This window comes from Triticum aestivum, chromosome 1B (assembly GCF_018294505.1).
Source record: "Triticum aestivum cultivar Chinese Spring chromosome 1B, IWGSC CS RefSeq v2.1, whole genome shotgun sequence".
Classification (NCBI taxonomy): domain Eukaryota; kingdom Viridiplantae; phylum Streptophyta; class Magnoliopsida; order Poales; family Poaceae; genus Triticum; species Triticum aestivum.
In genome coordinates this window covers 641,366,709-641,394,258 of record NC_057795.1, presented here as the reverse complement: position 1 = coordinate 641,394,258, position 27,550 = coordinate 641,366,709, and the positions used below count along the sequence as shown (strand labels likewise).

General features: G+C 48.2%; 2 protein-coding genes and 1 long non-coding RNA gene across 9 annotated transcripts; 2 read left to right on the top strand and 1 right to left on the bottom strand.

Annotated features, from left to right (window-relative positions):
• Positions 1 to 3,856: 3,856 nt before the first annotated feature.
• On the top strand, positions 3,857 to 6,565 carry LOC123098074 (uncharacterized). 2 transcript variants are annotated; one of them, XR_006447636.1, is made up of 4 exons: positions 3,857 to 4,022; positions 4,306 to 4,431; positions 5,170 to 5,713; positions 5,802 to 6,556. It is a non-coding gene; the product is annotated as an uncharacterized lncRNA (long non-coding RNA). The 2 variants fall into 2 exon arrangements; XR_006447635.1 differs by having other exon boundaries at positions 4,306 to 5,713; positions 5,802 to 6,565.
• A 1,184-nt stretch (positions 6,566 to 7,749) lies between these two features.
• Positions 7,750 to 11,625, bottom strand: LOC123144650 (uncharacterized). Of its 6 annotated transcripts, XM_044563856.1 has the most exons (4): positions 11,327 to 11,616; positions 11,064 to 11,218; positions 10,241 to 10,436; positions 7,750 to 10,158 (listed from the first exon to the last, which is right to left on the bottom strand). In XM_044563856.1, exons 2-4 carry the CDS (start codon positions 11,152 to 11,154, stop codon positions 10,089 to 10,091), a joined length of 357 nt encoding a protein of 118 aa, XP_044419791.1. In that variant the 5' UTR covers positions 11,155 to 11,218; positions 11,327 to 11,616; the 3' UTR covers positions 7,750 to 10,088. The 6 variants fall into 6 exon arrangements, 3 of the variants coding, with proteins under 3 accessions (XP_044419791.1, XP_044419794.1, XP_044419782.1); XR_006471827.1 differs by having other exon boundaries at positions 10,241 to 10,444; positions 11,064 to 11,621; XR_006471826.1 differs by having other exon boundaries at positions 7,750 to 9,833; positions 9,914 to 10,158; positions 10,241 to 11,605.
• A 1,774-nt stretch (positions 11,626 to 13,399) lies between these two features.
• LOC123098067 (protein PFC0760c) lies at positions 13,400 to 16,488 on the top strand. The gene is made up of 5 exons (XM_044519944.1): positions 13,400 to 14,032; positions 14,315 to 14,414; positions 14,509 to 15,369; positions 15,511 to 15,666; positions 15,785 to 16,488. Exons 3-5 carry the CDS (start codon positions 15,352 to 15,354, stop codon positions 16,379 to 16,381), a joined length of 771 nt encoding a protein of 256 aa, XP_044375879.1. The 5' UTR covers positions 13,400 to 14,032; positions 14,315 to 14,414; positions 14,509 to 15,351; the 3' UTR covers positions 16,382 to 16,488.
• The last annotated feature ends 11,062 nt before the right edge of the window (positions 16,489 to 27,550 follow it).

The following is a 27,550-nucleotide window of genomic DNA, read 5'->3' as shown; positions in this document are numbered from 1 at the left end:
AACCATACTGGTTGTACATTAATATAACATTGTGGACTGAATGAATGTGTCTGTAAGGGAATGGAAGCATTGACCATCTGCCCGATACTATTTTCTTGCTGATGATTATTTGTGTTAATGTTTTACAAATTCTGTTCTACAAGATATTAGAAATGTTTTAGTCCCCAAAATCTTTAAAAGTATATATTGCAATGCTAACTTTCACATCAATGTGCACTGATGGAATCACAATTTCCTGTTTTTCCTTTTCATGGAAAAATGAGTCATTGTTATTCTCAGTGTTGATTTGTTTAATAGTCTCATATGTTCTTAATGGTATTTTCAAGAAATTTTGAGCTACTAATTCCCGCTGCAACGCGCGGGGAATCATCTAGTTAAACTAGTTAACCTGACTAGTTCTCTGTCAAAGCCCTAACTAAGTTTTTGCACTAACCTAGATAATTAACCAAATTAAACTAGTTAACCTAACTACTTCTCTGTCAAAGCCCTAACTAAATTTTTGCCCTAACCTAGATAATTAACCTAATTAAACTGGCTAACTTATGCATGAGAGAGAGAGGAGGGGTGGGGGCTTACAGATGATGGCTCCGGTGGTGGCAACGGAGGCAGTGGTGGCGAGGGAGGCAGGGGCGTCTCCGGTGACGGCGAGGGAGGCAGGGGCGTCTCCGGTGACGGCGAGGGAGGCAGGGGCGTCTCCGGTGACAGCGAGGGAGGCAGGGGCGTCTCCGGTGACGGCGAGGAAGGTGGCTTCGACCGCGGCTCCGGTGGCGTTGACGAGGCCGCGCGGCTCCGTGGCGTTGGGGGCGGCTCCGGTGTCGTCGACGGCGCACGGCTCTGGTGGCGTCGACGTCGGCGGCGAAGTGGGGCGACGGTGAATCGGGGAGATGGCGGCGCGCGGGGTGGGTTGAGGGATTTGGGGGAGAAGTGGCCGGGGGAAAACGGTTTTTTGGTTAAGTCAAACTTAGCGGTAGCGCGTTTCGCAAAATGCGCTATCGCTAAGATAGCTATAGCGGTTTTTGCAAAACGCGCTGCTGCTATAGCTATGTAATTTTTTTCCTTTTTTAATTATTTTTTCTGTTTCTTTAGCGGGGGTCTAGGACACGCGCTGCAGCTACGTTAGCTATAGCGCCTCTTACAAACACACGCTGCTGCTATGCCTTCCTCCGATTTTTCGCTTTTTCGTTTATTTTGCTTTACATTTTATTTTTTTCTTTCTTCTTTTTCTATTTCTTTCATTTTCATTTACTTTTCTATTTGTTTTTCATCTTATTTTATTTCCGTTAGTAGTAGCGCTCTTCCCTGGAAACGCGCTGCTAATTATGCCCTAGCGGTAGCGCGTTTCATCTAAGCCCGCTACTGCTATGCGTAGCCTATCATTCTGCCAATGGGAATATTAGTAGTAGCGCTTTCGCGACTACCAGCGCTACTGCTAAGTTTGTATCTGTAGCGCGGTTTCTCTTAAATCGCTACTGCTATATAGCACTAGCGCGCTTTTTTGACCCGCGCTGTTGCTAAATTTCTGTGTATAAGGTTTTCCCTAGTAGTGAGGGCGTCGGGGCTACCCTTCCTCTTTCCTCGCCGTGTACCGGGGGAAACCCTTGGCAGCAGCGTCGTCATCGTCGCGTCCCTTCTTGGAGGTGTTGATTGGTACCGGCGCTTCGGTGTCTCGGAGCTTGGGGGATGATCTTCGGTGGAAGCGGCGGTCGCGAGGCTCCGTCGTCTTTGTTGATCAGTCGTTATCGGCATTTTGTTTTTTTCTTTTTTCTCTTTCTTTTTTTTTGGGCGTGGTTGTGCTGCTTTCGGCCGAGCACCTTTCGTTGGTTGTACTGGATGTTTACTTTGTAATACAAAGCAGGGGGAAATCTTTTTTCGTCTTAACATGGTAATTTACAACATGATGTCAGTATAATTTCATGGGAAACAATAAAGAGACGATGTTTATATATAGATATGCAAGGTTTAGAACTCGGATGTGAAATTAGTTATTTGGGTCATCTACACTACGCAACCACATGTAACATAGAATTTCATGTCGAAACGGTGATCAATGTTCAGCCGACCGATTGCCAGCCATCTGTCTTCCTTATCAAATTTCTTCACCTCCTCCTTTCCCATGACCACATCGCTGAGTTCATCCCCATTTCAACAACTCTTCCAAGCTCTCCACCTCTGCCTTCACTGATGCAGCGTCACTACTTCAACAGAACGTAGCCAGGAACCTTCCTCGCTTCGGGAAACGAGGGAGGGGCAACGATAAAGAAAAAACTTTAGCCGGAGCTTAGAACGCCGCCAGGTAAACTCTAGCAAGGAGGGTGGGTTGCATGGTGGTGATCACCTTCCTTACTGATGAATAGATTGTGCGCTTTGATGGAATGGATACACGATGAAAAGGTCAAGAAATCTCTTGTTCAAATCTATGCAACTCATGGTGTAAATTGCACAAGATGATGAATAAATTGAGCGTTATATAGTTCGTTGGGGCATGTGCTGCCGGGGGTGGTATTAGACGGGAGCAACTAATTAACGAGCGCTCCTTCGGGAGCCTCGTAAGGATCAGCGCCACTTGGCGCACTCTCAGCCATTTGTCACGTGTCGTGCTCTGGGGCACTCCCTCCAGATTTTGTTTTCTTTATTTTTCTGCACGCGTTTTTGGCTTTTTAAACGGTTTTTTTCTGGTTTATTGACGTCTTGGTTTTCTACCGGTCTTCCCTAGCTTTTTCACCAAAAAAAAAATTCGGGAATTTTTTTCCCCACAAAGAACACATTTTTTTCGTGAGAGTCACGGTTTTGTTTTAGAGAGAGGCACGATTGTGCTTTCGCGAGAGGCACGGCCGTGCCTCTTGGAAACGGAAAAAACGTGTTTTCTTTTTTTTTTCTTTCTTGAGAGGCACGGTTTTGCTTCTGCGAGAGGCACGGTTGTGCTTTCGCGAGAGGCGCGGGCGTGCCTCTTTCGGAAAGGGAAAAAATGCATTTTCTATTTATTTTTCTTTTGCGAGAGGCACGGTTTTGTTTCCGCGAGATGCACGGTTGTGTTTTCGCGAGAGGCGCGGGCGTGCCTCTTTCGGAAAGGGAAAACGCGTTTTCTGTTGTTTTTTTCTTTCGAGAGAGGCACGATTTTGCTTCCGCGAGAGGCACGGTTGTACTTTTCGCGAGAGGCACGGGCGTGCCTCTTTCGAAAAGGGAAAAATGCGTTTTCTGTTTTTTTTATTTCGCGAGAGGCACGGTTTTGCTTCCGCGAGAGGCACGGTTGTACTTTTCGCGAGAGGCACGGGCGTGCCTCTTTCGGAAAGGAAAAAAATATGTTTTCTGTTTTTTTATTTCACGAGAGGCACGGTTGTGATTTCGTCAGAGGCACGGGCGTGCCTTTTTCGGAAAGGGAAAAAACCCGTGTTTCCGGTTCAGTTTTTTCGGCGATTTTTTTCGTCCGGTTTTTTCGTGAAAAAAAGTTCATCAAAACCTATCAACATGGGATCTTGTTTTGAAGATCTCGACGCGAGGAATCCAACGACGAAAACGGTTCAAGATTTGAACGCACGGTTTAAGAGATAAAACGTTTTGAATAAACAAATCTACGAAAAAAGGAAAAACTTCCAGGTTGCGACCAGCGGCGCACATGCAGCGCGCCACTTGTCGCAACCTGGAGAAGTTGGAGTAATCTCCGCAAGGAGTACTCGTTAACTAGTGATTTCGGTATTAGACGAGCCGTGTAAGCCAAGTTGGGCTCGTAGCTGATAAAACAGCGAATTGGGCTGGGGCAACGTACGACGGCCTAATTAAATGGGTTGCCAGCCCAAGAATAGGATTGGGAAGATGATGTATGGACGACAGCTGCCGAACGGAACCAGAGTCGGAACTGGACACGATAGTTGGGAGCTGAGGGTTTCAGGAACCCTAACCAGTGAAGTCATCTTTCTCTATTCGCTCGCTCGGGCAGCGGATTGGATCGAGGATTCGAGGCCGACCGCACGAGCACGCCGCCGCCGCTTGGAATCGCCTCGCCGCCGCCACCGGTAGCCGGCAAGGTCCCTTCCTTCCTAACGAACCCCTTCTCTCCTTCATGCCGCTGCGTGCGTGCTTGCTGGGCTGCTGACGGCGGCCTGATGCTCCTGTTTGCTTCGATGCTAAAAAATTCGGTCTTTATTACTTGACATATATTCGCCCTATCACTGTATGGCTGTTCATGTAGCATCGTGTCCGTACTCGTATTACGGTATCCCATGTCCCCATATTCGTCCCGTCGTGTGCACTACTTCTTCATGTTTACGTATGTGGAGGTGTTCTAATTTATTTGTTTTTCTCATGCAGATCCAAGGCGTGAAAGCACATATATAACTGGCTGGAGAGCATGGGGCAGCAGCAAAGCAGGCTTCCAGTATCTCAAGACATTGTCCTCGAATGTGGCGACACTAGCGGAAAAGCTAAAGAGGAGAGGTAATTCTAGGACACATCCTCGTTCGTGAATTCAAACTCTGTATTAGTGTCCTCTTGAGTAATACTCGCTCGCTCCTTCCATTACATAATATATTTCATGGTGCATTTAACGAAACTAAATTTGGTGTGTTCTATTTATTTTTTGTTTATCCTTGTATTGTTGTATTGTAGGGAAAATCTACTACTCCAATCTTCAATCTTCAATATTCCACGTCTGTATTAGTGAGTACTTTGCATGTGTGCCCATGCGACCAATATTCCCTTGGGATTTTTGCCTATATGGAGAAAGCACATGCATGTATGCACCAAAAAAAAAATCCACCTCATGTTGACATCATCACATTAATCCTGAATTTTTTTAAGGAATGATTAATATGATTAGCGACCAGTCTTCACTGTTGAGTTTGTCTTGACGAAGGCTTCGAAACCACATCCCATGTTGACATGTTTTGATGATTTTTGTTGTCGCCACCCGTTGATAGATTATGTTACTGTAATTGTCATTTTAGTAGCGAACGGTTGTCATGATGATTCTGTACACCTAGCAATACTTCTGTATAGTCTCATGTCTCATTCTTGCATGCAAGAGAGAGGGGAGGAAGCCACATCATGGGAAAACATCCATGTGGCTACCTGTGTGTGTGTGCATGTGCGTGTGTATGTGCTATGTATGACTTAATGATGATACTTTTGGCATGCTTTGTTGATATCATTCATCGTGCAACCTTTGATCATCAGCACAAGAAGTGTGCAACCTTTAATCATCAGCAAAAGATGGGCACAACCTTTGAGCAACCGACCTTTACTTGAACCTGTTTTGGGTGCGGTGCCAATACTACCCGATCCTTCGATTTCTGTACATGGACATGGTTTGGGTGAGTTGCTGCCAGAGCTGATCACTATTCAAACTGCTTATGTTCGTGTTGTCAACTCTCCTTTGATTTCTTTACATGGGCCTTGGTTGGGTGAGGTGCGAGGAATGATTAGTGGAGTCAAACTACTTTGATTGGGAGTTTGGTTGAGCAAGACAGGGTTGATTTGATCAGCAAATATATCCCGCCAGAACCTGTTGAGATGTGCAAATTGACTCTTACTGGCCAGACCTTTTTTTGCAATTTTCTCTATCCACACCAATTTATGCAAGATCAAGTCCATCGTAGCGTATGATGATCATGGTGGAGTTCTCATCTACGAGTACAAGAATGGAGATGAGGAGCAGTTTATTAAAAGAAGAAACCTGTGGCTGTCAAAGCATATAGGAAAAAAAACTTCTAGTTTTGTGGTATGGTGTTAATTCATGAATTGGATTATCTTTTTCTTTCAGTGATTGTGGAGACTTCTCAGTTGAGCCTTTTATAATATATATGCAGGATTCACTTGTTCTCGATGACTCGAGCCGTGCCATGTCCGCTTATGCGGGGTGCTGGATCATTGAAATGGATGTGCCAGTTGAATCTTCTTTGCTGCCTGAAAGCTTTGCAACCGATGAAATACCTGGGCAAGTATTCGAGACCACATTAGATTTGGATGATGGTTTCCTTGACAAACCGAGGAGCAGTTTGGTTTCGGTCAGAGGGGGATTTATATATTTCACGTCTGTAGTTTTCACTAATGCATTCCAATCTTCAATCAAATTTATACTCCATGCTTGCATGGAAGAAAATATCCAATTTCTTCAGTACGCTAAAGTGCAGGGAGAGCTTACATTAATTGTAGGAGATTTCCCCACTGGATACACTATTTTCAAAAACAAGGTTGAGGATGATGCTGTGGATTTCATGACCTGCAATCCCTGCAGAGACGATTGTAGAGCGTTCGAGCTTCCCTTAACTCGGGTCATTCTTGCTTTACCCATTGGATATCGTGTACGTGTTACGGGGAATTTGTCGGTGGGACATATGAGAATGGTTGTAGATCAGTATTTGGTGCTCGACAGGAATATTGTACTGGTTGAATGGGCAGTGGATCAATTTTTTGATGCTACTATATGCATCGAGTCAACTTCTTTTTTCTAGTCTACTCTGCACATCAGGCAAGAGCACATGATGTACTTTGAATGTTTTATAGTTTTTCGTTAGTAGAACTGCTGCTGAATGCAATTGCAATGTTGCTCTTTATAGTTGATATGTCAAGAATCGTCGGGTCATTGCTTCTTGGATTTTGCTTAGGGTTGGTCTTTATTGACTGTGTGAATAATGCAAGTTTTAATAGTAGTATTATTCCCACTGATCCTACCAGTTATTTTGATGATGGTTAACCTCTGGTGGGATTCTTCAAAGCCGAATTCTTCGAAACAAATGACGTTCAGGAGCTTTGCTGGGACTGCCAATGGCAAACTGCCGGTGCCGTGCATCTGTAGTGTCTGAAGGAGGTGTTGGTAAATTTTTAAGAGCTGGAGCAGAGTGTAGTTTCTTTGTACTGTATTTTGGTGGATTGTTAGAAAGAGTAGCTACTTGGTCTAGTTTGGCCTATAAGGTGTTGACGCTTTCCTGCTCATTTTTGCTGGTGTTCTAACTTCTAAGACTGGATGGGCCCACTTGCTAGTGGCAGGATTATGATCTCATCTAATGGTGATGTTGCACGCCAGGTCGAAATTTCAGTGATGTTTTAAGAGAAGTGATTTTTTTAAGAGAAGTGATGTTGGTGCCCGACCTATTTATCTCCTGTTTTATTGTTTTCAGCAATAAAAATAGGCTTGCACTACACATCAGCCAACTGATTTTGCGTGTGAATTAGCTGGCTCGACAGCCATCTGATTTATTTAGCACGACATCGTGGGCCGTCTGATTAGCCGATGTTATTCTTTAAGGACGCGTCTAGCGAGCGGCAGGGTGCTCGCTAGCGCTCGCGAGCGGCAGGCCAGAAAAGGTAAGCGTCTGTCCCCTAGTCCCGGGAAGGAAAGATCCTTTGCGCCAGCTGTTCCCACCTATTCCCACGCGCAAACAAAGGGAATAGCAGATTAACGGAGTCCCCTCACCACCCGCCACTGTCACGTGATACCCATCAAACTACTAGCGCCCCTCTCGCCCACCCTCTCTCCCTCGCTGGTCGTCAACTTCTTCCCCATGAAAGAAACCAGATCCAATGCCATGAACCAGATCCTGTAGAGCTGCCATGGCAAAGCAGCCAAGGTGAGGAGATCTTGGTCAGAAAAACAGGAAGAAGAGAAGAGAAGCTTACCAAGCAATGCCAAGGTAAGAAATCCTTCTCCTCTCCCATGTCCAAACCTTGTTGACTATCCCCCTTGTCCTTTCCCTCTGAATCTCCCAAATCAAGTAAAAAAAACTCCATGATTTTGAGCAGAGAAGGAAGATCAAGTAAAAGCATAAGAAATTCAGTTCCCTGTGCAAGAAAACCATTGTTTGAAACCAACTTTCACATGGATGTCTGCAAACAAACATATCCAGGGGTGAAAAAAATGCATCAGGTATCCAGAGTATTATAGCCAACTAAAACAGGTATTCTATCCAACTCAAACATCAGGTATCCAGAGTAGTCTCCATCAGGTAGCCAGCTTGTGACTATCGTTCAACATTATCTGCTTCATTACTCTCATTTCCTTGAACAATATCTCGCGGTTTGCAAAAAAAGGCAAAGGTGATTAGTTATCATTACATACAAATATTTGTTCTCTGGAAAACTAGATTAAAATGTTGAGGATGGCAACTTGATATCATGTTTGTTCTGCAACTAGAAATGCTGGTGATGACAACTAATGAGAAATTCTTGTGCGACTAGAAATGCTGATGATGCCAACTAATGAGATATTCTTGTGCAACTAGAGAGGCTGAGGATGACAACTACTTGAATAATGTTGTCCAACTAGAATTGTAGAGGGTGCCAACTAAATAGATACTCTTCTGCAACTAGAAATCCTGAGGGTGCCAAGTGATTAGATACCGTTGGGCAATCCTCAAAAATTTTAAGATGGGATAAATCTGAATTCTTATGCAACTAGAGAGGCTGAGGATGTCAACTACTTGGATAATGTTGTCCAATTAGAATTGCCGAGGGTGCCAACTAAATAGATACTCTTCTGCAACTAGAAAGCCTGAGGGTGCCAAGTCGTTACATACTGTAGGGAAATCCTCAATTTTTTTAAGATGGGACTAATCTGAGTTTTTGTGCAACTAGAAAAGATGAGGATGTCAACTAGTTATATATTGTTGTGCAACTAGAATTACTGAGGTTGCCAACTAATTAGATACTATTCTGCAACTAGAAAGTCTGAGAATGCCAAGTCGTTACATACTCTTGGGACAATTCTAAAAAACTTGAAGATGGCAACGTTGAGCAACTGGGAAAGTTGAGCATGCCAATGCTTAATTAGTCCTTCTGCAATCATGTATGAAAATTCATACACTTGGCTGCCTGTATGTGGAGTAAAAAAATATTCCTGATGGAACTTTATGTTACCACAGCGGCTGCTGCAGAAGATGTGGCATCTACCCCTTTGGATACTGCCTCCGCGCGCGCCTTTCTTCTTTGCAGTTTTACTAAGAGGAATCTTTCGCCACCGTGAAGTTTTGACTAGCAGATTCTGTGCAACTACTTCTATTGCCCCTGCCAACTACTTCTAATGACCGTGTCCAACTGAAAACAACTATGTGTGCAACTAGAACTATTATAGATGCCAACAAAAAATGATTGCCGTGTGTGCAACTTTCCAATGACCGTATCCAACTGAAAACAACTATGTGTGCAACTAGAACTACTATAGATGCCACCCAAAAATGATCGCCGTGTGTGCAACTTTCCAATGATCGTGTCCAACTAAAAACAACTATGTGTGCAACTAGAACTACTGTAGATGCCAACAAAAAATGATCACCGTGTGTGTAACTTCCGAATGACCGTATCTAACTAAGAACAATTATGTGCATAATATCTAGAAGTACTATAGATGCCAACAAAAAATGGTCGCCGTGTGTGCAACTTTCCAATGATCGTATCCAATTGAGAACAAATATGTGTGCAATTAGAACTACTATAGATGCTAACAAAAATGATCACCGTGTGTGTAACTTCCCAATAATCGTGTCCAACTGAAAACAACTATGTGTGCAACTAAAACTACTATAGATGCCAATAAAAAATGATTGCCATGTGTGCAATTTTTCAATAATAGGATCCAACTGAGAACAACTGTATGTGCAACTACAACTACTATAGTAATGATCGTCTCCGACGAAAACAACTATGTGTGCAACAAGAATTACTATAAATGCCAAAAAAATGAACGCCATGTGTATTCAGTTCAATGTATACCGTTCCACTTTCACCGCCGTAGGAAAAAGGTTTAGTGTTGTGCAATTTTCTAATTGTCGTATCCAACTGAGAACGGCTATGTGTACAACTAAAACCACTATGGATGCCAACTAAGAATGTGAAGATCAATATATCTGAAAAAAGTGATACATACATTCAGCAGAAACAGAGGGCAAAAATACAAAGGAATGAAACAGATAAAATTGCTGCTTACGAATCAATTGTTGCTTCTTCTGCTTCTACACGGAGATATATTGGCTGTGAGGATCGAGCAACTGCTTTGCTTTGCATGCTATAACCCCGAAGGGCATCCTCGTCGTTCAATAGCCGTTGGCCGTCGTTGTTGCAACAGCAGTCACATCGCAGGCGCGCGATAGTTGGTGTTGAGTTCAGCGAGGATGCAGGCTGAGAGCCACGCAGGTCGCCGCCGGCAAGCACCTTAACCCCACACGGCTAGCCCTTCGTAATAACGTACATTCATTTGGATATTACACACATCATCCTTCATTCTGCAGTACAAGTAGACAAGAGGGATGCATACCTGCTTATTACAATTCTCAGCCCGTGTGGACAATGGCGGAAAATCTTGACATCCTTGCTTATCTTCCTCTTGAGCCACTGGCAGAGCTGCGCTGGGTTCGCCTTCCCTGCCACGGCCACGACTCCAATGCCGACGTTTTCATCCTTGTCAAACCAAAAATCAGGCAAAATGGATGTTTCTGAATGCTCTTGTGCAACTGAAAATCTTGAGATGCCAATTATTTAGATACTCTTGGGAAATGAAATATTCAGATTTCAGGCTTCTAGAAGAAAAACTCGACCACAAAAATAGAAAAAATAATATAAATGACACTCAAATTTTACTATTTTGCTGCGCCAACTCCATCAAGTATTATGCACAACTTGTACTACTGATTTTGCCACAGAGACACCCAAGAAAATTGGGTGCGCAACTAGGACTGCTTTTCCGTCCAACTAAAGCAGCAGTGCTGGACAACTCCTACTGCTTCGGCGGCCAACTCTGCATACTATTATCCATATACCAATTATAGTTCTAGGTTAGTACAGGATGTTTGTGATGCTCAGTTCGTGGCTTGCAACCCAACACAACCAACCCATTTAGTTCATCTACTGCTCCCCTCTCTCTCCCTCTCTGCTTTCCTGGCAAAGAACGCATTTGAAAAATATTGTATTTAAATTCCATTTGATTGTCTTCTCAACATGTATTGTTGCACATAATTGGCACTATGCTACAAACCTATTGAGAACCAGGCAGCTATTTATTTATTGCAAATCTTCTGGTAACTAACTAGATAGATTACATAGTACAATAAGTTGGCCCTAAGAATTGAAGCAAAATTAACCTGATGCCTTTGTTGAGCTTAGAGCTTCTTTCTCTGCATCTCCAGCCTCCTTTTCTTCTCTCATATGAGCCCTTGACAAAGCATCGGTCATATCCGATTCATAGGCATGGCAGCATCGGCTTCAGGAGAAGAGGTACATATGTTCAATGAATTTCCTGCAAAGCATGGCACATACTCATTTGTTTGGCGGGTGAATAGAGAAGCAGATGGTGCAGAAGATACAACGAAGGGCAAAATCAACAGATTTTAGCGGGTGGACCGGCCTGCTGCGTGATCTACATGGCGGCCTTTTCCCGACGGGGCGGCGGCGACAGCGGCGGTTGGCCACCTCAGATCCAGCTCCTAAAAAAGTGGGGGAAAGGAGACGGCAGCGCTGCTTCTGTATGGCGCCGGCCGACCGGCTCGCTGGGCTCCTCCAATCTACCGCCTCCCCTTCGACCTCCCCGGTGTGGACGCCGGTGCTCCTCTCCTTCTACACCACTGTCGAGGAAGAAAGGGATCGAGATAAGACGGTTTTTTTTTCTCTGGGAGAGAAGTGAAGCGGTGGTTGGTAGCGATCCGCTTGTCGCCTAGCGCGGCCGCCCGTTTCGGTCAATTAGTGGCCGGCCGCTTTTTAGATTTTAGGATTCTTTAAATAGCTGATTAGCTGATGTTTGATTCACTTGTGAGTCATTTCTCTCTCTGGGAGCATTTTTTTAGGGTAACTCTCCGTGGGATCCACTACACCGCGAAGTACGCGATCATCAGATGGCAGGCCCAATATGGGTTCCCGGGGAGTGGGTTGTAGGAAGATTTCTTTACCCATTCGAACCGGTTCTACGCGCATATAGTCACCCGACGGAGCTCCCATGTAAGCATTGGGGTCAATTGGCCCCAATGAAAAGTAATCCTTCATTAGTTTAGTACTAATTACTGTCCATTTATTGAAGATAACGAAAAAGGGTCTGCCCCGCTTTAGATTAAATGAAAGGGTCCATTACTGAAGATGACCCCACTGTCATAGACATGCCCCATCAAACTTTTTATTCTAGCTTCGTCGTTGCCTATGAACTCACACATGCACGGCCTATCCCTGTGAGCACCTCTAAGAAACTAAACCAGCATGCCATCTTGAGATCTTACAAAGTCACCATAGGTGCGTCGTAGTGGGAACGTCTTCTCCTATTGAACGTGGATCGCCGAAAATTCTGAAATAAATTCAGGAAAAATGCGAGCACCATGATTTGAACCCTGGTGGGCTAGGAATACCACTGTCCTCCTAAGTATCTAACCACTGATTAGTCGGTAAAGTATTTGATTTGTTCAGTCGTGGGCCATTTCTCTCGCTCCTGATAGTGCTTCTCCTCCTCTCTCCCACTTGATTGGGCCTATAATTGACTCTTTTTCACTATAGATTTGGGTGGACTATCGACCAACTCCAGTCCCAGCGAATGGGCCACAATGTGTCATTTACATGGTCTACCGCCTAGAACATCGTACAAAAGAGAAGTTGTGTTTTCTTTAAAAAAATAATTTGTGTTATTCTGACGATAATTTGATGCTAGGTTGACGGCAGAGGAGTTGGGGAGTTGAGGGAAGAAGAGAGTTTTTTTGTTCTTCTTTCACGAAATGGATCACATCTATTACAAAGATTAACAAGAACTACAAAAAACCTTAAACATAATAAAAATTACATCGAATCCTATGAACCATCGAACGACCATTACCGCCGAGTTTCCTAGCACATTTCATTTTTGCCTCTATAACTCTGTTAGGAGATCTCCAATGAGCATTCGTCAAACGGACATCTGGGCGCCGGCCATCCAATGCCACAAACAAGTGGATTTTTTATAGTGCAAATCATGCTAATAAAAATAAAAATAAGCCTACTTCTCCTAGAGGTGAGGTTGATGACCCTGCATCCGAGTCACCAGTCATCGTTGGCCGCTAGCGAGAACCTGCCAAAGCCGTCAACGCGTGCCTCTTTGGCATCGTCGTCCTCAGCCTCGAGCCCCTCGAACAGACACTCCCGTTGCGCCTCGTTGATGCAGAGCTAGCGACGCCCACGGGTCGATTGTGTTGATGCTTTGTACGGACAGGAACACCGCGCGCCTGATCCTCGTCGACAACTTCTGGGTTTGTGAGGAGATCCGACGAGGGATGGTTTGCACTTTCGGTTTCAAAAATTTCAGCACCAACCGAAGTTCAGTGATTTCGGGTTTACATTTCGGCCAAAAGGACGAAATATTCACTTGAATTCAATTAAATATTTATTTTTAAATTAATATTAAAAATATTTGAATTGTAGTGTACTATCGAAATTGCTGAAATATCTTGGCCGAAAGGTAAATATTTCACTGTCGATTAAAATCACGGAAATTTAGTGAATTTCATAGAAATCTCACTAAAAGTGAAAACCATAACCATTGGGTGAATCGTTTTTCTCTGAAGTAGGACTCGTTGGATTGTACTCCATCCGTTTCTAAATATAAGTCTTTTTAGAGGTTTCAATAAAGACTACATATATAGACATATTTTAGAGTGTAGAATCACTCATTTTGCTGCGTATGTAATCTACATTGAAATTTCTAAAAAGACTTATATTCCCTCCGTCCGGAAAAAGTTGTCCCTCAAATAGATGTATCTAGCACGCATTTAAGGGACAAATTTGGGACAAGTTTTCGAATGAAGGGAGTAGCATACTTTTTTTTTACGGGATTGGAGCACATTAACCTTTTTAACAACTCAGAAGATTATGTCGGATTCCCTCAAAAAACAAAATATCCCGGATTGTTGCAACCTGATACGGAAAACGCAACAGCCTTTTCCGGCGGAAGCGTAGGCATAACTGAAACTTCCAAAGTGCATGCTCAGTCGAGATCCCTAATTCACCATGTCCCCTCGCCGGCGCCTCCCGCCAGGGCCTTTACGGTCTCCGGCCACGGCGATCCACGATGACGTATGCACGACGCCCCCTTCTCCTCCGGCAAGTACGTACTCTCTCCAACGAACCTCGATCGATTCTTCTGCTTTAGGCGAGGTTTGTTCTTATTTGGAAGGTTTAGCTTCCCCCAAACCTCAGAATTCCTCCCCGTAGAGCACTAGGTTAAATAGTTTCAGGAAATATCAGTTGATCCCCGATTCTTCAATAGCCGGGCTGCACCAAGTTCTTATTAACTGGTTCTAGAGAATTCATAGTTTTTATTACTTGAGTTTCATGAACAAAACTGGGACATACTTTGCGACTAACAGCTCCGCTGCGTTGCTTGCAGATGCTTCGTCAGCTGAGACAAAGGGCGCATCCTGCCAACAACAAGGCAATATGTCCCGAGATGCCCAGCAAAATATGGAACAAGAACTTGTCTGCCACAGGTATAATATTAATACGGGACTGATTTTGTTGTGTTTGCCGTCAGCTACTACCTTACAATTTAATTGTTGCAACTTGTCGTCCTTGGTTCTGCAGGACATCCTACACCATATACACTCCCTTTTGCTGGTGCGAGACGCTGCTCGTGTTGCTTGCGTGTCCCGTGGGTTTCTACGTTCCTGGAGATGCTATTCGAAACTTATACTCAACGATGACACACTCGAGTTGAGTGACAAGAAATTTGAGAACAGAGAACCATTTATCATCGACAAAGTTGGCCAGATTCTTGAAAACCATCACAGTAATGGGGTTAAGGTGGAGACACTTAAACTGGACCTTGGCTCTTGCGGAAACATCAAAGCCTCCTGCGTGGACAGGTGGCTCCAAATCATCCTTAAGTCTGGGATCAAAGAACTTGACTTGTGTATGCCTATGTTCATGAAGGAAAAGTACAGCTTCCCGTGTTCGGTTTTCTCAGACGAGGCAGCTGCAACTTCAATCCAGACTCTTCGCCTCTTCGATTGTCATCTTCATCCCACGTCGACACTTGGCCACTTGCGAAGATTGACATGTTTACAATTATCTTCTGTCCGCATTACCGATGAAGAATTAGGGCTCTTGCTCTCGAGAACTTCCGCCCTGGAGCGGCTGGACCTCTTCTCTTGCAGTGGGATAATTCGCTTGCGAATACCTTGTACGCTTCAACAACTCAATTCCTTGTGTATTATCGAATGCCTGACGATGCTCCAGGTGGTAGAGATCGATGCTCCAAATCTCTGCTCCTTCCGTTGTGGTAGTATCCATTTTGATCGTACCTAGATAGAAATCTCCTCCAGGAATTCTTCTCAGCTTAAGAATGTAAATTTGGATTGCATTCTTCTTCTCTGCCATGCTCGTGCCAGGCTTCCATCCATCGCAGGAAATGTTGAGAGGCTTACCATGCGCTCTGATGATGAGGTATGCCCTCTCCTACTATATATATTGTCAGCCCTTTTCGAAAAAAAAATATTGTCAGCCAAAAAATATTTGTATGTATATAACACTTTTATACTGGAACAAACAAACACAACGTTAATCTTGGGTTTTTTCCTTCTACAGAATGCCAATATTCCAATGTTGCCATCCAAGCTCCCCTGCCTCAGGCACTTGGAAATCATACTTGTATCAAGAACGGTCATATTCCCAAGCGACTACATCTTATCTCTAGTTTCTTTTCTTGATGCTTCTCCTACCTTGGATACTTTTATCCTTCGTGTAAGTTGATATCCATATCACTCGGAGCTATATATGTCTCTGTGTTGATGTATCACACTTGACAATGACTTAGGGGCATTATGGCATCAATGTTCATGTTACATATGCATATGCGCAGGTTCAACATTTCAGATTGTACTATATTTTTGTTGAAAACCACAGTGGTGATGACAATGAGGACGACAATGACGATGATGACGACGACGGTGGTGATGATGACGGTGACATCGACGATGATGGTGGTGGTGCTGCTGCTGGAGATGATGATGACGATGACAACGACGATGACGATGACGACGACGATGGTGATAGCGATAGTGATGGTGATGGTGATGATGATAATGATGACCATGACGACAAATATCCGAGGACGAAGATGGAGTGTCAGCATGACCACCTCAAGCGGGTGACAATCACGGGCTTTCGACACTCCCTGATCGAGCTCACCATCCACATCCTCAAGAGCGCACCATCACTCGAGCGCTTGACGTTGGACACGACAAACGGCTATGATAGGAGGTTGGATGGCATTGGCAAGTGCCCTGCCTCGACGGAGATTGGCAAATGCTTGTACATGAGCAATACGGCTATCACAGAAGCTCGTATAGCTGCGGGGTTCAGCCGCAGATACATTGCACCGAGGGTTCCCTCGCATGTTGAATTTGCGGTTCTCGAGCCCTGCAGCCGATGCCATACCGGCAACCGCCGACGTTAGATTGTTGCCGGTGTGATTCTTCATCATTTTCTATATCTAACACAGGTCCGTCGTACTGTATCACATGTTTTGTCTACCGAATAGCACGTCTACTGTTTAAAGTCTGTGACCGCAATGTTGAACAATAATATTTCCATCTTGTGAAGCAAGCTTGGACGACCTTTTCTTGTGGTTGGCTTGCTGAAAACAGAACGAAAACCGCTGCCATCGATAACTGCTACAACTGGCGGACCGGATCCGATCTCCTCCCCCCCCCCTCCTTTCCTTCCCCTCCCCCTTTTTCCTATGGTCCGCTCGCTCCCCCTCCCCCGTCCTCCGCGCCGCCCCCCCCCCCCCCCCGGTCCCCCGTCGGTGGGCGACGGGTGACTCCGTTCCCCCACTCTCCCAGCCCTCCTCCCTGTCGATCCCCCCTGCCGCCGTTCCACCGGGTCCTACCCGTGCCACCCTGGCGGCGGCGGGACGGCTTTTCCCCGCGCGCACGTAGGGGGGCACGGGGGCCCCTCTGACGACGGCGGTGTTGCTCAGCTGGCAGCGGTGTGGCTCGGTGGCGGCGATCCCGTGTGCCACAGGTGCCCTTGACGCGGTGACGCGACCGTTGGTCGCGGGCGGCGTGCTGGCCTTGGTGGCTGGCGACGCCCGCTCGGGCCAGATCTGGGCCCTTTTGGGCCCAATCTAGGTTGGGACGGGCCGGCGGCATTGCTCCATGGTGGTGGTGGCGAGGCGTCGGTGGTCTGCAGGCGGTGCAGGTTTCGTTGGCCAGCGTGCTGCAGCGTGGGGACAGGGACAGTCCGGACCCATTTGGGTCCGGCCGGGCCGTCGGGGCTTGGCAAGTCCTTGTTGCCGCGTCCGGTCGGCTCCACGAGGGCGGTGGAGGTTGTCCCCTCCCGCCGGTCGAGTTGCGGTTGCTCCCTTGGCCGTTGTCTCCTTTCCCTCCCTCCAGGTCTCGTGTTGGCGGCCTCAGTGAGATGGCGATGTTAGTTCGGTGACCATGGTGGCACAGGCTGGTGGGCGGCAGGTTGGGTGGTGCATTACGAAGGGTCCGGGGTGGTGGTTGTTTGGGATCGGGAGAAATTCGGTGCGGCTCGTCCGACACTGACGCGGTGACGCCTACGGGCGCCGCCGGATCTTCCTGAAGGGCGTCGGGTATACCCCTTCCCCACAGCCCTTGACGCGTACCGTGGGAAACACTAGGACTTGTTCGGGCAACAGCGGCGGCGCCATTGCATTCCTTCTTGAAGGGTTTGCTTGGTACGCAACGCTCCGGAATGCTAGGAACGCGGTGGTACTTCTCCGGAGGATGCAGCGGTTGCCGATCTTCGTCGCTTAGTTGATCTGCCGGAGGGTTACAGGCGAAAACCCTTCTCCGGAGGGTGACAGGCGGAAAATACTTACCACCATACTACATGGACCTTAATTGAATTTTCAATTAGCAATGTTTTTTAATCGAGTAAACACTGAGAACTCTAAAGATTTTCCATGATTGGAACTGGTTTAAGGTGGAAACGGAAACGAACCACAACCGATGTTTCCGGCGTAAACATAGGCACAATCTGAACTTTGCAAGCGCTGAGGTGAGATCAGCATGTCCAACTCCCCCTCTCGCCGGCCTTCTCCGTCCCGGTCCTCGCCGGCGATCCATGACCCCGCCGTCCTCACGACACCCACAGCCCCTACGCCTGCAAGTATGTATTTGCACTCTCCAACCCATCTCGGTTCTTCCGCTTTAGGCGAACGAATCGTCGGCCTAGGAAGTTCAGTAGATCAGATCTCGAAATCCAAAATTCATCCACGTCAGGCAATACATTAAACAGTTTCCCAGAAAACCTAGTTGCGCTAGAGCTCCAGATTATACAGCGCTTCATATCTAACCGGACTGACTGTTTGTTTGGGACTTTCAGTTTTCGCCCACCAAGTTTTTATTATCACTCATTGTTCAAGCAGATTTGCTTCATGAGAATTCATAGCTGAAGTGATCCTGGTAGACATGGTAAAGCCCATCTACCCGCTCCCACTAGGGTTTCCTCCCGCCGCCGCCGCCGCCCTCCCCCGCTCCCGCCGTCCCCGGCCGCCGGCGGCGCGCCCCGACTCCTCCTCCCCCTCCCCTCCCTCCCCGTACCCCCCGCGTCGCCTCCCCGAGCGAGGCGACCGGGGGCTCCCCTTCCCTGCCCCTCCCAGCGGCCCCCCTCCTCCTATCCCCTCCCGCCGCCACCGGCGTAGGCCTCTGGGCCTGGCTCGCGTGATGCCGGCGGCGGCGGCCCCGTTCTTTTCCTCCCCGCGCGACGCTGTAGCTCGGGCGATGGCGCCGGCGGCGGTGCACCCAGGCCGGCGTCGGATCCGGTGGCGGCTCGTCTTCGCAGGCGGCGCAGCTCCGGGTGGCAAGGTGGCGGTGGCGTGGCTGCTTGGCTGCGGGGCGGCGCCCTTCTGGCCCAGATTTGGGCCCTTTTGGGCCCCATCTGGGTCTGGGTGGGTGTCGGTGTCAAAACCGGCGGATCTCGGGTAGGGGGTCCCGAACTGTGCGTCTAGGCGGATGGTAACAAGAGACGAGGGACACGATGTTTTTACCCAGGTTCGGGCCCTCTTGATGGAGGTAAAACCCTACGTCCTGCTTGATTAATATTGATGATGTGGGTTACAAGAGTAGATCTACCACGAGATCAAGGAGGCTAAACCCTAGAAGCTAGCCTATGGTATGATTGTCGTTCGTCCTATGGACTAAGGCCATCCGGTTTATATAGACACCGGAGAGGGCTAGGGTTACACAGAGTCGGTTACAAAGGTAGGGGATCTACATATCCGTATCGCCAAGCTTTCCATCCACGCCAAGGAAAGTCCCATCCGGACACGGGACGAAGTCTTCAATCTTGTATCTTCATAGTCTTGGAGTCCGGCCGATGATGATAGTTCGGCTATCCGGACACCCCCTAGTCCGGGACTCCCTCAGTAGCCCCCGAACCAGGCTTCAATAACGACGAATCCGGCGCATATGTTGTCTTCGGCGTTTGCAAGGCGGGTTCTTCTCCATGCTCCATGTGTTTGCCGGATAGTGTCCGGTTGCTTCATAAATGCGGCGCTCCTTGGCTTCCGCGTCCAATAATGGTCTTCTTCCACGCGTCGCACGAATGCGAAAAGCCAGGGTATTTTTATGTTTTACCCCCTAGCTGCGCAAATAAGCTGCCTATAAGAGAGGCAAGGATCCAGATCCAAATCACATCATCCTCCTTCCGCAAGCACTCATCGAGGCGCATCTGACACCAAACCCATTCCAACATGGACAGTCGACGCGGCTCCTCTTCTCGCGCTCCCAGCCCTAAGCCAGGAGATTGGAGGAGATGCTCAGTCCCGCACAGCGAGTTAGTGACGCTCCAAGCAGAGGGATATCTTCCCCCGGCCTTCATAGTTCCGGTTCGAGCCGGACTGGCCACCTACAAAGGTGGGAAGCAAGCGAAGAGCGCCCCCAATCCCTCCAAAGGAGAGCGGGTGTGCTTCGTCTCCTACTTAATAAGGGGACTCGGATTTCCTATACATCCGTTTCTCCGGGGGCTCCTGGAGTTCTACGGACTCCAGCTTCATCACCTTACACCTGCCTCCATTTTGCACATTGCGGGCTTCGTAGCTCTGTGTGAGCTGTTCTTGGGCATTGAGCCCCATTTTGCGCTGTGGAAGAGGCTATTTTGCCTCGTACCCCGCTCTCACGAGGGGTCGATATATCAAGTGGGCGGAGCCGAAATATGGCGCATCGCCGGGACCGGATACCTGTCCGGGACCCTGAAGAAGACGTCCGAAGATTGGCCTTCGGAGTGGTTTTATATGCAGGACGCTCCGCTGCCGGATCCAGTCCGGATCGGCCTTCCGGAGTTCAGCAACGCTCCCCTGAAGAAACGCCTAAGTTGGCGCCCACAGAGCCCTCGACGAGAAGATGATAGTAGCGTCCATTACTTGATGGGCCGGATACGGTTGCTAGCCCATTCCGGATTAACCATGGTCGGAGTCATGGCCACATGCATTATGCGTGGGGTGCAGCCGCTCCAATACAGGGGCCACCCCATGTGGGACTTCAACAGAGACGACGACGCCACCCGTCACGGCCGCAAGGGACCTGGCTCGGCCGACGATCTGGTGAAGATCCTGTCCGGCTTGTACAAGGGGGAGAAGGAGGATTTCCTCCGCACGAATCCTCTGAACGGATTTTCCATGAACAACCCTCGGAGCTGGGTAAGCGGTCGCATGCATATCTGAACCGTGCCTTTAAAGGCAATTGTCTTATTGTATGATTTTGACACAGGAACTGCGTAGGGATGTGGAGGGCATAAAAAGCCCAGCCCCACAACCCGAAGACCCAGAAAGGTCCCTTGATCCAGTCTCCAAAGAGGATCCGGACTTAGCGGTGGAACTGATCGACGGGGTGTACCACCAGCTCAGCATAGATAATGCTTTAGTCGCCATTATGGTTGACTACCCCGGTTTGTGTCCGGCTTCCCCGGTGAGTACGACCAAAGTCCTGGCGCCGTTACTTCTTTAGTTCTTAGTTCTGACCACCGTGCACCAATGGTGTTCGACAGGAAGCGCCTTTACGGCAGGAAGTCGAGCCCGCGGCGACCGGTCAACAAGGGTCAGTCCGGCCCAGCAGGCGGAAGAGGAGTGCGACGCGAACTGAAATGTCGCCGCAACGGTACGGAGCACTGCTATTTTTTAAGGGAAGGATTCCCAGGAGGTATATTAATGCTCATAACTTCTCCAGAAAGAGCGCTCGCTGGACAGTGTCCGGAGAGTTTTCCAATCAAGCCTCCGCCAGCCATGCTCCAACGCATGACCCGGAAGGGGAGGCGAATACAAGGCATGAGTCGGACGCTCCTTCGACAGAGGATGCCGACAGGCTGTCCGCCACCCGGTCTGAGGTGGAGAGCGCCATGAATCACAGGCGTCGCCAAACAGTTCTTCGTGACGCGTGTTTCTCCCCGGAGGCGTTAAATGCCTTTGATGCGGGAAACGTGCACCTCTGTGCCGCTCAAGATGGGTTAACCAGAGCCACGGAGCAGTATGTGAAAGACATACGTGTAAGTAGTTTTAATAGTTATATATGCCAGTAGCCCCCGAGACTTAAAATGGTTAAAATAACTGATTTAAGGATCAATTTTTATGCAGGATCTTACGGAGAAGAATATCCATCCGTCCCAGGAGCTCCAAGAGTGCAAGGCCCAACTTGAGGCCGCACTGGCCGCCACAGGGGGAGCCACAGAGACCCCCGCTGGTAAGACGTACTTTGAAAAGATAATTAATTAACAAAGTGCGGCGTGAATCTGACAATAATATTGCAGAGGGCGCCGGACTAGATCCGGACAAGCAACAGCTACTGCGTCAGCTAAAGGCTGGCGAGAGAGTGCTTATGAAGGTGCAGCAGGAGAGAAACAAGCTCCAAGATGCCCACACCCAGCTAGGAGAAGAGCTGAAAGGTGTTCGGGCCCAGCTGTCTGGCTCCTTGAAGGAGAATCAGCGACTTCGTCACGGCATTTATAGTAAGTGCTTGAGCAAATTCCTTTGAAAAGAAGAATTCGGCGAGGAAGTCGTTTGACAGAAATATGTCTTTAGGTGTGCTCACAGGTTGCCCTGCGGAGGAAATGCCTGGGTCAATAGGTGACCAACTTCCCGAGCTGGTGCAATTGTTCGAACGTGTTCGGCAGGCGATGAGTGGCGTCGTTCAGGCTTTATGGCCATCCGTCTCCCTACCCGAGGGCCATGGTGAGCTTGCTGAGAAGCTCCAGGGAGCACGGCGATGCCTACGTTTGTGGAAGATATCGGCCTGCCGTTAGGGCGCCAGGGAGGCCTGGGCCATGGTGAAGACGCGCTACCCGAAGGCTGACCCAAATCACATGGCCGAGGTCGGACCTGCGGGGCCTGATGGGAAGGAGATCCCTGTGAGCTTGATGTATGGCCAAGTAGAACTGGCCGCGAAATATTCCCAACAGGACTGTAAATTAGACAGCCTGTTAGATGGGATTGAGGAGGAGTACAATCAGTCGGTTTGACGATGTAATTTGAAATGACATGTAAGATGCCTACTAGCCGGATTGTAGATCATTTGTCTTTGCGGACCGTTTCGCTTCAACCTTGGGACCCAACAGTCCGGAGTGTGTCCGAATACCCCTACGGTTATAAAAGAACCGGGGCATGCATGGAGACAAGGCGTCGGGGTCATAATTGCTTTATCAGACAAGTGCCCAACTAGTTATGTTATATTACATGGTTAGTAAGAAACATCTTCCAGGGAGAATAGTTCCATTAAGGGTTCCTTTCCCTGGGAGGCATGCCCTAAGGTGCAATGCCGGACTGCGAAAATAGCAGAAAAAGCATCTGGGGGCTTATAAATAAGTAAGTAATAAATCATCTTTCAAGTCACCGACCGAATATTCTCTTAAGAACGCTAGCTTTCGGCTTCACCCAGTCTGAGGTACACATCCGGCTGACCCGGCAGTAACAATCGCAGAGGTGCTCCCTTTACCTCCTAGCCGAACAATCAGGAACGCAGGGGTAAGCACAGGAGCCAGGCAACCCAGCTTGGCCAAAACTTAAGTCATATCGATGCATATAATGGTGAATAAAAGGTACATGCGGAAGTATGACACATGTATTGGGCGTGAAGCCCATATTAATAAGCTTCTGGTAAAGAAGCCCCCAGGTATAATGAGTGCTAGGAGCACATCAAATGTGTGCGAACAAAGCGCAAAGCAGCCTATAAAAGGTATTGAAAAAAAAGTGGGAAGAAGGAGGGGGACAAGAGACAGTAAAAAATATAGAAAGGTGGACGGGGGAGTGAGACGAACTCTGAGTCCGGTGTTTAGGCGTAGAATCTTCGGAGACGGGCTGCGTTCCATGGGTTCGGCTCGAGTCGGTTGTTAGATGCTTTACGTAGACGGTATGCTCCGCCGGTCAGGACTTGGTCGATGATGAAGGGACCTTCCCACTTGGGCTTAAGTTTGTCCTTTTTCTTGTCCGGCAGGCGTAGAACGAGTTCGCCGACATTGTAAGTTTTGGCCCGTACTTCTCTGCTTTGATATCTTCGAGCCTGCTGCTGATAGAATGCGGAACGAGCCTTTGCCACGTCCCGCTCCTCCTCTAGGGTGTCCAAACTGTCCTGCCGATCCAACTCGGCTTCTCTTTCTTCGTACATGCGCACACGAGGTGAGTCATGAATTATATCGCAAGGCAGAACTGCCTCTGCGCCATACACCATGAAAAATGGTGTGAATCCAGTAGTTTGGTTTGGCGTGGTCCGTAGCCCCCAGAGTACGGAGTCGAGCTCCTCTACCCAGTGCGTGTTAGATTCCTTGAGGGACCGCACTAGTCTGGGTTTGATGCCGCTCATGATTAGACCATTTGCTCGCTCGACTTGACCGTTAGTTTGGGGGTGATAGACTGAAGCGTAATCGAGCTTGATGCCCATGTTTTTGCACCAGAGTTTAACCTCGTCGGCAGTGAAGTTCGTGTCGTTATCAGTGATGATGCTGTGGGGGACGCCAAAACGGTGTACTACCCCGGATAGGAAGTCTATCACCGGTCCGGATTCTGCCGTTTTAATCGGCTTGGCCTCAATCCATTTGGTGAATTTGTCCACCATGACCAATAAGTATTTGTGCTTGTGGGTTCCCCCTTTAAGGGGTCCAACCATATAAAGCCCCCAGACCGCGAACGGGCAGGTAATGGGTATAGTTTTGAGGGCGGTGGGTGGCATGTGGCTCTGATTAGCAAAGAGCTGGCAACCGACGCATCGTTGGACTAAGTCCTGAGCATCTGCCCGGGCTGTCGGCCAATAAAATCCTGTACGGAAGGCCTTGCCTACGAGTGCCCAGGCTGCAGCATGGTGCCCGCCGAGTCCGGCGTGAATTTCAGCCAGGAGATTCCGCCCCTCCTCTTCGGAGATACACCTTTGAAGGACTCCGGTTGTGCTTTTCTTATAAAGTTCTCCCTCATGGACCTTGTAGGCTTTAGATCGCCGAACTATGCAGCGGGCCTCATTTTGGTCTTTGGGAAGTTCCTGTCGAATTAAGTAGGCTAGGAATGGTTCTGCCCACGGGGCAATTACTGCCATTATTTCCTGAGCTGAAGGTGTTATTTCGTTGGCTGAGCCGCCGATTGTGTCAGAATGGTCTGAGTTCGGTGATGCAGCTGGCTCCAGATTGTTATTTCCGGACTCCTCTTCCCATAACACGGATGGCTTGAAGAGCCGTTCCAGGAAGATTTTTGGAGGGACGACATCTCGTTTCGCGCCGATGCGTGCTAACACGTCTGCTGCCTGGTTATTATCCCGGGCTACATGGTGGAATTCGAGTCCTTCGAACCGAGTTGACATTTTTAGGACGGCGTTGCGGTAAGCTGCCATTTTTGGATCTTTGGCATCAAAGTCTCCATTTACTTGGGATATTGCGAGGTTTGAATCCCCGCGCACCTCTAGGCGTTGAATGCCCATGGAGATTGCCATCCGGAGGCCATGTAGAAGGGCCTCGTATTCGGCTGCGTTATTGGAGTCCATGTACATTATTTGAAGTACGTATTGGATTGTGTCTCCAATTGGGGACGTCAGGACGACGCTAGCCCCCAAGCCAGCCAACATTTTGGATCCGTCGAAATGCATGATCCAATTGGAGTATGCGCCGTACTCTTTAGGGAGTTCGGCTTCGGTCCATTCGGCGACGAGGTCGGCCAGAACCTGCGACTTTATAGCTCGCCGTGGTTTATAGGTTATGTCAAATGGTAAGAGCTCAATAGCCCATTTCGCAATCCTGCCCGTTGCGTCGCGATTGTTTATAATATCGTTGAGAGGTACTTCGGAGGCCACCGTTATGGAACACTCTTGAAAGTAGTGTCGCAGCTTCCGGGATGCCATGAACACCGCATATGCTATCTTTTGATAATGTGGGTACCGGGACTTGCATGGAGTTAGAACAGTGGATACGTAGTACACTGGTTTTTGAAGAGGCTATCCGTGCCCTTCTGTCTCTCGCTCGACGACGAGTACCGCGCTGACAACTTGATGTGTTGCTGCGATATATAATAAAATAGGTTCGCCCAGGTTGGGCGCGGCCAGGACCGGATTTGTTGCCAGTATGGCCTTTATTTCTTCGAGTCTGGCTGTGGCAGCATCCGTCCATTCGAAATGTTCGGTGCGCCGGAGGAGGCGGTACAGGGGCAGAGCCTTTTCTCCCAAACGGGAGATGAAGCGACTTAAGGCCGCTACGCATCCGGTTAGTTTTTGTATTTGCTTGAGGTCTTTTGGGATATCCAATTATGACAGAGCTCGGATTTTGGCCGGGTTTGCTTCAATTCCTCTGCCGGATACGATGAAGCCCAAGAGCTTTCTGGCTGGTACACCGAAGATGCATTTTTCCGGATTGAGCTTAATATCATATGCTCGGAGGTTGTCGAATGTCACCCTCAAGTCTTCTACTAGAGTTTCGACGTGTTTGGTCTTGACGACCACATCATCTACATATGCCTCTACTATTTTGCCTATATGGGTAGCTAGACATGTTTGAATCATGCGCTGATATGTTGCGTCAGCGTTTTTGAGTCCGAAGGGCATTGTGTTGAAGCAGAATGGCCCATATGGAGTAATGAATGCCGTTGCGGCCTGGTCTTTCTCCGCCATCTTGATTTGATGGTATCCGGAGTATGCGTCGAGGAAGCACAATGAATCGTGCCCTGTGGTAGCATCGATGATTTGGTCGATGCGAGCGAGGGGGAAAGGGTCCTTTGGACAGGCCTTGTTAAGGTCTTTAAAATCGACGCAGAGGCGCCAGGATTTGTCCTTTTTTGGTACCATTACTAGATTGGCTAGCCAGTCCGGATGTTTTATATCTCTGATGAATCTGGCTTCTAAGAGTTTGGCTAGCTCTTCTCCCATTGCCTATCTTTTGGGTTCGGAAAATCGCCGAAGAGCTTGTTTGACCGGCTTGAATCCTTTTAGGATGTTTAGGCTGTGCTCTGCCAGCCTGCGTGGGATTCCTGGCATGTCTGAAGGGTGCCAAGCAAAAATGTCCCAATTTTCCCGAAGGAATTCTCGTAGTGCGGCTTCGACATCAGGACTTAATTGAGCCCCAATGGAGGCCGTCTTTGTGGGGTCCGTTGGATGGACCTGAAATTTTACTATTTCGTCTGCTGGTTTAAAGGAGGTGGACTTGGACCTCTTATCGAGTATCACATCGTCCCTATCCAACGTGGAGCGCAGCGTAGTTAGTTCCTCTGTCGCTAGGGCTTCGGATAATGCCTCTAGGGCCAGTGCGGCTGTCTTATTTTCAGCGCGGAGTGCTGTATCTGGATCACTGGCAAGAGTGATTATCCCATTGGGTCCTGGCATTTTGAGCTTCATGTACCCGTAGTGGGGTATAGCTTGGAAGATTGTGAATGCCTCTCTCCCTAACAAAGCGTGATATCCGCTGCCGAATGGGGCCACTTGGAACATGACCTCCTCGGACCTGTAATTGTCCGGTGAGCCGAACACTACATCTAGTGTGATTTTTCCTGCGCAGCGTACTTCTCGACTAGGGATTATCCCTCTGAAGGTTGTGCGGCTTCGCTCGATGCGGCTCCAGTCAATATCCATTTTTTGAAGGGTTTCCTCGTAGATGAGGTTTAATCCGCTGCCACCATCCATGAGTACCTTGGTAAGGCGAAAGCCGTCCACTATCAGACTGAGGACCAATGCGGCTGGTGCTCTAGCTGTTCGGAATTTAGGTTCGTCGCTGGCGTTGAAGGTGATAGCCGTGTCACTCCATGGATTTGTTGTTGCTACTTGGTAGACTTCGGCGAGGCCGCGGATTGTTCGTTTTCGCATGTTATTTGATGCGGAAGTCTCGAAGACTGTTAATACCGTACCGGTACTGCTGGGCTGTTTGCCCGGGGCTAAAAAGCCTTTGCCACTTTTGGCCACCTGCCGTAGTATCCAACATGCTCGAAGGCTGTGTGTTGGAGTGGCGCCCTCCGTACTGTGGATTTTGCAGGGTCCGTTGAGCCAGCCCTCCAGTACGGTTCCATGCCCTTTAGGGGGTCTTTGCTTTTTGATTTTTAACCCAGGTGCTTGAGTATGGCGCACCCTTTTACTTCGGACTAGGGTTGTGGTCAAGGCCGGACTGTCCCAAAACCTAGTTTCGGTGTTCCTGGCACTCTCTACCGCACAGT